The sequence below is a fragment of the Corvus brachyrhynchos genome, unplaced genomic scaffold (genome assembly GCF_000691975.1).
Source record: "Corvus brachyrhynchos isolate BGI_N302 unplaced genomic scaffold, ASM69197v1 scaffold122, whole genome shotgun sequence".
NCBI lineage: Eukaryota > Metazoa > Chordata > Aves > Passeriformes > Corvidae > Corvus > Corvus brachyrhynchos.
The window spans coordinates 520,098-528,634 of NW_008236778.1; the positions used below are offsets into that span (position 1 = coordinate 520,098).

General features: G+C 62.2%; 2 protein-coding genes across 2 annotated transcripts; both read left to right on the plus strand.

The window, feature by feature from the left end:
* The first annotated feature begins 1,344 nt into the window (after positions 1 to 1,344).
* DCST2 (DC-STAMP domain containing 2) lies at positions 1,345 to 4,917 on the plus strand. Its single transcript, XM_017727897.1, is given in 12 exon segments — positions 1,345 to 1,852; positions 1,855 to 2,593; positions 2,695 to 2,760; positions 2,857 to 3,070; positions 3,156 to 3,313; positions 3,404 to 3,568; positions 3,649 to 3,816; positions 3,914 to 4,014; positions 4,099 to 4,229; positions 4,336 to 4,451; positions 4,527 to 4,620; positions 4,716 to 4,917. Coding segments are annotated over 12 exon segments (2,451 nt in total). The 5' UTR covers positions 1,345 to 1,501; the 3' UTR covers positions 4,864 to 4,917.
* Positions 4,918 to 5,565: 648 nt separating this feature from the next.
* On the plus strand, positions 5,566 to 8,373 carry DCST1 (DC-STAMP domain containing 1). The gene is made up of 13 exons (XM_017727850.1): positions 5,566 to 5,716; positions 5,794 to 5,868; positions 5,968 to 6,096; positions 6,177 to 6,316; positions 6,399 to 6,576; positions 6,720 to 6,863; positions 6,972 to 7,093; positions 7,189 to 7,343; positions 7,515 to 7,614; positions 7,708 to 7,803; positions 7,877 to 8,003; positions 8,120 to 8,189; positions 8,313 to 8,373. The coding sequence occupies exons 1-13, from the start codon at positions 5,701 to 5,703 to the stop codon at positions 8,371 to 8,373; spliced, it is 1,413 nt and encodes a 470-aa protein (XP_017583339.1). The 5' UTR covers positions 5,566 to 5,700.
* Positions 8,374 to 8,537: the final 164 nt, after the last annotated feature.

Here is an 8,537-nt window from a genome sequence, read left to right on the forward strand (position 1 = left end):
GCGGGGGCGGCGCCGTGTGCGCCGGGAGGGGCTGGTGTTGGCCGTGGTAGCGCGGCTGAGAACCCGGCGGTGCTGCGGGCGGGACCCCTCTCCATCCCGAGACCCCTGCCTTCAGCACCCCCTAGAGTGGAGACCCCCCCCTTCACCTCCCAGGAGAGCAGAGGCATCCACCTTCACAATCTCGTGCTCTGGAGACCCCTCCTTCATCGTCCTGTACACTGAAGAGCCCCACCTTCACCAACCCCTGCCTCCATCCCCCAGGGCAGCAGAGACCCCCACATCACAGCAGAGAGACACCCCACCATCACCATCCCGTATGCCAGACACCCCTGCCTTTATCTCCTCGTGCAACGGAGACCCCCACCTTCATCATCCCAGACAGCAGAGACCCCCACCCTCATTACCCAGACACCACACAGCCCCACCTCACCTGCCCACACACGGAAGACCCCCCACTTCCATCTCCCCTCCACCCCCTTCCACCCCCCTGGCAGCTGCACCCCACAGACCCCACTTCACGCCATGCATGGGGGTTGCAGCCTTCACTGCCCACGGGGCCTCCTCCTTGCTGCTGTCCTGGAGGGGCTGGGAGCTGTGGGACCACGAGCAGGACACGAGCTCCCACCCCCCTCCAGCGCCGCTCGCAGCCTGAGGCACCACAAGAGTCCTGCTTGATCCTATTCTCCGTTACTGGGTGCAGGAAGATCATCCAAGCAAGGCTTTATGGCCCTCCCATCTGGGTCACCAAAATGTTGTCCTGAAATGGGTTCCTTCCCCTGGTGTGCAAGAGGCCAGTCCCACCCAGAGCTGAGGGATTTGATTTATTTCCAGTTCTGTGCCAGGGGTCAATCACCAATGCAACCCCCAGTGAGCAAACTGTTCGCTATTTCTACACTTTAGCAAACAAGTACTAAACATTCATGGTCTGCAAGGTACACAGCTCCTCATTTATTAGTAGTAATTAGTATTTTCTCTTCTATTGGTTAAAGGATTCTCTCGCTTCTCATGCTACCTAGGCTGCATGCTGAGTTTTCTCCTTTTGGGTCAGTGGGTTTCTTGACTCGGTGGTCGAGATCTTCCCTTGCAGCAATTACCCACTTTGCCCTTTTGATTGATGGTCAGCCTTGTTTGTTCCTGTCCATCTCGTGGTTGTGTGGCCGAGTGTCCTTGGTCCGTGCATTCAGTGTTCCGAGGGCTCCAGATACCACTGATGTATTGCCCCAAGTTTCTTCTCTCTACAGGTGCTGAGGCTTATTAAAGCTGCAATTACTGACATGTAATTACACAGAATTTCTCTGTTTGGAAGGTGGACCCCAGGGCGAGCAGCACCCACCGCGACAGAGTGCAACTGAAACTGCTGAAGTGTTCTGAAGGCAACGGAAACTGTCACGCAGGAGCTGACAACGGTGGGAGCCCTGCAAGCAGCACCTTGGAAACTGCTCACTCAGTCTGCTGCCATCCCACAGAGAGAGGGAGCCGGAGGGAGCAGCAGCACCTCAGCATGGGGCTGGTCTCGTGGCTGGGCAGAGCCCTGCGGGGCCGCAGGGGCCGGCGCAAGAACCGGGCCCCGCGGCCTGCGGCCAAGTGCGGGCCGGAGGAGCTGACCAAGGCCCAGGAGTTCGCCCGCAGCATCGGTGGCCTCACGCTGGGCCTGGTTCTGGCCACCATTTATGGGGCTCTGGTGCTGCTGGTGCAGGGCCACAACATCTGGTACTGCCTGAGCGTCACCGTCATGCTGGGCGCGGGCCTGGGGCTGGGCATGGCCTTCTCCATGAAGACGCGGATGATTGTGCTGCTGGCACTGCCACACTTCTTCACCAGTGAGCAGCCGTGGGTTGTGTGCTGGGAGCTGGGGGTGCCAGGGGATGCTGGCTCCTGGCTGAGCCCCAGGACTGCCCTGTCTTTGCAGGGGAGGGGAAGGTGATGATCATGATACTGGCGCTGTGCCTGACCATGCAAGGCCCTGGCACCAATCTCCTGCACAACATCTCCCAGGTCGCCAAGGCACTGTCATGTGGGGCTGAACTGGCCCAAAACCAGACGGCCGAGCGGCTGCAACGCGCCAAGGAGCCGCTGCTGAGTGAGCAGGGGGCTGGGGGAAGGTGGAGGGACTGGAGGGGCCCTTCCTGGGGGAGCCACAGACAGCCCCAGGCTACCCTCATCCTTTGGGGTACGCTCAGGTGTCCCCCCCTCTTTGCAGACTTGCAGAACAAAATCAAAGACATTGGTCAGAATGCCAAGGTGGTGGGTGACCGTGTCCGCAAGTTTGTCCGCTCCATCACGGACTCCATCAGACACGTTGGTGAGCGGGGTCCCTGGGGGTCTCCCCACCTCCAGCACCCCCCACCCTGCTTTCAGTCCTTCCCCGTCTCCAATGCCTGCTCCCTGCCCACAGCCCGGGCCCTGCGCAACGTTTGGCGGTGGCTGGGGAAGGTCGGTGACGTCTGTAACCGCGAGCTGGGGTCACCCCAGAGCAGCTGCATGCGCTACATGGACAAGGCCAAGGACAGCTGCGAGCGTGCCTTGCCCCTCCTCTTCCACATCTGCTATGTTGTCCTCAGCTTCAAGATCCTCTGCAACATGGTCAATGCTCGTGAGTCCCTGTCCCTCTGCCACGAGGGGTTAACGGGGTGGTGGGGCAGATCCCTCCCCATCACCAGGCCCCAGCCCTAGCAGAGATCCCCCTCTCTGCAGTTGCTGTCATGTTCTGCGTCATCCCTCAGTACATCCAGACCTTCATCCAGGCCAACGTCGCAGCCCGTGAGTATCCCAGTGCCGTGGGGGGTCGGGGGTCCCTCTCTGCGCCCCTCTTGTGGCTCTCGCCCCAACGCACAGTGCCTCTCATCACCTCTGCAGCCATCATGGATACCCTGAACCGTGTCCGCGCCGAGTTTGAGTTCAACATCTCAGTCGTGCACCACTTCAACGTCAGCCTCAACGCCAGCAAGAGCCTGGGGGAGGTGTCTGCAGACATGATGGAGGCCGTGCAGCAGCACATGGAGCCCTACCACCGCGCCCTGGAGCTCTTCTCCTACATCTCCTTCTTGGCCATCCTCTACTTGTGCTACCAGTGAGTGGGCAGCAGTCCTGCTCTGGTGACCCATGGGGACAGGGACCTGGCGTGCAGGTGCTCAGCTTCCCCCCCGTGCCCCCAGCGCGATACGGTACCGGCGCCGCTACCTGCGGGACGACACCTTTGACAATGTTTACATCACACGGCGCTTCGTGGAGCTGGACCTGCGGTGTGCAGAGCAGGGCAGACCCACCGTGCTGCCCCTGTCGGTGCTGGAGAGGGGCCGCTACATCCCCCCAGGTCAGCCCCATCCCTGAGGGCATCCCCCAGCCCAGCCCTGAGCACCAGGGAGTCCCGACGTGGCCTCATGGTGCTCCCGTGGCCATCCAGGCGCGCTGTGGCTGTCAAAGAAGGAGCGACGCCAGTACGGGCTGCAGCTGTTTGGGTTCCTGCGCCATGTGCTGCTGGGGCTCAGCATCATCCTGGCTGACTACAGCATCTTCTGGCTGCTTGACCTGTTCCGGCACCATCTGAGCACGGACATCATCGCCAGGGGTGAGCAGCACCCTTGGGTGCTCTGCTGGCTGAGGGTCAGGGCTGTGGGGTGGCCCCAGGACTGAGCTGCTCGCCCACAGCACCATCGACAATGACCATCAGTGTCAATGGGACGGGCTACACCAGCGAGATCTTCCAGGATCTGGTCTCTGCCTTCAACACGCTGCAGGAGGGCAAGGTCTCGGTGCTGTCCCGGGTCTGCCTCATCGAGCCTGTGGAGCCCGACCACAGCACCTACATCACCATAGGTGTGCAGAGCGGGGGTGCTGCACCCTCAGTGACCCACGTGGTTGGCAGGGTGAAGGGGGGCTGCTGACCCTACATAACTCCTTTTCTTCCCACCAGGAATCCTGTACGGTGTCTGGCTCTTCATCTCCATCTTCGGCTCCTACATGGCACGCCTGCGCCGGGCAGTGTGTGCCGCCTACTTCCCATCCCGTGAGCAGGTGAGAAGCCCCCTCTGTGTGTGTGTGTGTCCCTCTACACTCCCTCAGCAGCCAGCTGCCCTCACCCCATCCCCTCCATGCCAGGAGCGCCTGGCCTTCCTCCACAACATCATCCGGGCACGGCGGGAATGGCTGGCGTTTGCCATGTGCCGAGTTGACGCCCGGCGCTTGGCTGATACCGGGAAAAGCCGGCTCTTCCTTATCCTCATCTCCAGGTCAGCTCCTCCAGGGGGTGGAAAAAGGGCAGCATCATCCCTGGGGGTCTGTGGCAAGAACCCCTGAGATGGCATTGCCCCACGGGTCATTGCTCCGTGCTTGCAGGTTCCCTGCCCTTGTCCGCCTCGCTCGCTTCGTGGGCATCCAGCGCAAACACTGCCTGACCTGCGGGGCGGCAGAGCAGCCGGGCTTCAGCGCCTGCCTCACACCCGGCTGCAAAGGTAGGAGCTCCCACAGCTTGGGGTCCCTCTCCCCAGAAAATGCCACGTCCGCCCTGACAGCCCCGTTTTCTGCAGGGTTGTATTGCAGCGAGTGCTACGCAGCCCTGAACAACACCTGCTCCGTCTGCATGGCCCCCCTGAGCTACCCGGACTCTGGGGATGAGGAGATGTGAGCAGAGGGATGCCAGGAGCCCACCCGAGCCTGGGGGGCTGCAGCAGGTGTGGGAGGGCTGCAGCTGACCCCTGCCCTCTCTGCCTCTGCAGGGACTCCAGTGACGAGGAGACACCGGGGCTGTGGCTGGGAGCTGTGCAGTCGCCGCGGGGCCAGGAGCGAGGGCGGCTGCTGCGGCAGCGCATCAAGGACATGATAAAGGGCTGGAGACTCCCCTTCAGAACGGCCACCCGGGTGTGAGCCCAGCTGAAGGAGGAGGAAAAGAGCAAGGAGACTGACGGAGGCAACAGTGGGGTGGCCAACAAGAACAAATTGCTCTGCAGGTGAGGGCTGGCTGTGGGAGTGGCAATGTCCTCTGTCCCCCGGCTGCAGGACAGGCTGGAGGAGGAAGAGAGCGAGGAGATGCTCTCCAGGTGAGAGCTGGCCATGGGGGTGGCGATGTCCCCCCTCCCGTCCAGCACTGGGAGTCCCCAATGCTCGTCTCCCCACTGCCAGACATGACTTTGACTACAAGGAGCAGGCTGAGGGAAGGGACAGAGAGCTGCAGGAGGTGGTGGTCTTGCAGACACCCAGCCCTTCCCACCACGTTCCCACTTCATTGGAGCATCCCACCGACATCAGCTCTAGGGCAGCATCCCACCATCCTCCGGGGGCCCCACCAGTGAGGCAGAAGCTGAGAGCCACAGGGTGGGGAAGGGCTGGTGAATAAAGTACCTAGTTGGTATTCTGAGTTGGCATCCAGTGTTCCATGGTGGTCCTGATCTTGTGATACCCCAGCTCCACGCTGCCCCTGGCTCTATCCCTGCTGTGACCCCAGCCTCTCAATACTTTCCAGCCCCCATCCCCAGCACCTTAGTGCCACCATCTCCATCCCCACTGTGCCTCCAGTCCCTACACATCCCTGTCCCCAGCCCTTATGGTTGTCCCCAGCCCTTAGGGCAGGGCTGACACGTCCCTCCCCACCCAGCCCTGAAGCGAGTGGTGGTCTCGGTCCTGCCTGGCCCGTGCAGCCGGTTCCTCTGGAGCCGGCCGGACGAGTATCGCTGCAGCAAGGTCTTCCTGGGCGCTGGCTTTGGGATGCTCCTTGGCCTCGGTGAGTGTGTCCTGGTGCTGGGCAAAGCATGGGGCTGGTGGCACTGGGAGCTCAGGACACATTGTTGGGTGTTTCAGGGCTCTGCCATCTCCTCATCATGCCTCTGGACCTGCCAGAGACACAGAGGGTGAAGCTTACCTGGGGGCTGACAGGTGAGGATGGGGCAGGGAGGGGACTGAGGTGATGGGGGCCATCAGGAGCCCCAGGGGGTTCTCTGTGGGACCATGGGGTCAGCTCTCTGCTCCGCACAGGGGTGTCTGCCTTGGGCTGGGCCACGTCCCCCCACTTCCGCTGCGCCAACCTGCTCATGGTCCCCAAGTTCCTGGGAAAGGAGGGTCGGCTCTACGTTCTCTCCTTTGTCTTCGCTGCCATCTACAACGGTAGGGTGCGCCCATATACCTGTGTCCCCCAGCGGGGCCCTGGGAGCTGGTGGGCTCTGAGCCACCCCTGCTGCCACCAGGGCCTGGGGCCAATCTCTGGCACAACCTGATGGAGACGAAACGCTCGATGGATTGTGTGGTGGAGCTGCAGGTCAACCACACTGGAGTTCTCTGGCAGGCATCTACAGCCCCCCTGCGCCAAGTCATGGAAGAGCTGGTGGTGAGGAGGGGTCTGGGCCAGTGGGTGCCTGGGGGGCTGGGGGAGCAGGGCCCAGCCTCTGCCTGTGTCTGTGTCCTGGCAGAGGAGCGGGGAGATGCTCGATGCTGAGATGCAGAACGTCTCTCACGCCTTCGTGGAGCTGAACGAGCAGGTGGCCAGCGAGGAGGGCTATGACCTGCGGCAGCGCCCGGCCACGGGCGCCCAGCGGGCCCCCAGCACCCAGGAGCTGTATGAGAAAAAGACCAAATATCGCTGTGCCAGTGAGTGGGGCGGGCAGGGACTGGCAGCACGTGGGAAGGGGGCTGCCCCAGACCCCAGTGGTGTCCCCACAGGGTGCCCCAGCAGGGAGCTGGGGCAGTGGGGCTGGGGCTGCACAGGCAGCTGAGGGCTCCTGCCCCCCCAGCTGTGATCGAGAAGGGCCTGCAGCGCTGCAGAGGCCATTTCCAGAAGATGTACCGGGAATGCATGAAACGTGTGACTGTGCCCCTCATCAATCACCTCGTCTGCCTGCCCATGCAGTTTGGGTTCCTGTGCCAAGCGGTCAAATGTAGGTGACCCTGACCCTGTGCTTCCTTGGAGGGGCAGATCCAGTTCTGCCCCTGCAGCCCCTGGCACGGCAGCCACAGCTGCCACCGCCCCTGTTCCCTCCCTGCAGTGATGCGCTACTGGTGTGAGGAGAGGATCCCCGTGGATGGGAACTTCGGGCAGGTGTATGACCAGGTGAACAGCTCCGTCAACGGCCTCAGCCAGGAATTCAGCGCCAGCATCACCTACCAGGTGGGTGCCTGGGCATCCTGTGGGTGCCTGTCCCCTGTGCCCATGGCCTGGCTGGGGGCCAGGTCCTGCCCTGCCTCACGGCCCCTCTGCCATAGGAGGAGCACCATGAGATGCTGGTGGGCACTGACATAGCGGAGCAGCTGCGGGAGGAGGTGACCTCGCAGCTGCGGGAGGAAGGCGCCCGCCTGGGCCTGGCTGTCTCCTTCTTCCGCCTGCTGCTGTCCTTCACCTTCCTCTTCATCTTCTTCTCGTGAGCCTTGGGATAGTCAGGGGGTGGGGGTGACACCTGCCGGCTGCAGGGCACAGAGGGGTGGAGGGGCCTTCTTTGGCAGCAGGTCTAGGGGGGACATGAAGACAAGGGAGGGGTCCTGGGGGCTGCACCCAGTGCCTCCTTCACCCCAGACCTATCCTCTCTCACCAGGGCTTTCCACTACACCTATCAATACTGTCACAACATTGGCTTTGATAACTGCTACATCACCACTTATTTCCGCCAAATCGATGCCCGGCGTGGAGAGCAGGTTGGGCAGGGGGAAAGGGGTGCAGGGCAGCCCCGTCACACCCAGTGGGGTGTCCCAGAGGCTGCACTGAGCCACCCCCTGCCCCTCACCCAGAACAAGCAGACACTGCTGCCCCTGCTCCGGGAGGAGACCTCGTCTTTCATCTTCCCGTGCCGCCCGGCCGTGCAGCGGCCTGAGCTGCAGCACATGGTGAGGGGCTGGGGGTTATCAGGGGGTCCGGGCTGGGGACAGCAGGCTGTGACAGCTCCCCTGCTCCCTGCAGGTGATGGAGCTGCTCAGGTGCATCCCACTCCTGCTCTTCCTCCTCTTTGCCTGTGGCCTGGACCACTTCATCTTCAGCATTCTCAGCATCATCCAGCATCATTCCTTTGTGCAGTATTCCTACCAAAGTGAGCTCACGGCCCTGGAGGACAGGCCCATGGTCCCACCATGCCCCTTAGCAATGCAGGGACACCCCCCAGCCCTCCCGCCCCCTCCTCAGCCTCCCTATCCTCCCATCCCACAGCCAGCCACCACTTGTCCGTTACCGAGATGCGCACATCCCTGATATATCGCGGCAGCGCCCGGATCAGACAGTACGAACACAAACGACCATCACGGGGGTCAGTTCAGGTTGGTCATCATCTCCAGGGCACCCCAGTGCTCCCAGTTACACCAGTACGAGCCCCCCCAGTGCTCCCAGTGCCCACCTTGAGCAGGATGATGTCGATCTCCGAGTACCTCATGCCGTGCACCAGGATTGGGATCAGCCTGGATTGAGGGTGGATTTTGGGGTCACGAGCGGTCCGGGGGCTGGGCACAGTTCTGGGGTGGGTTTTGGGGTGGGTTTTGGGTGGGCTGCATCCCCAGCTGCCCACCCCTCACGGTCTTTGCCGGCACAGAGGGAGAAGACTCGGGTGCTGTTCCTGTACAACAAATTGCTG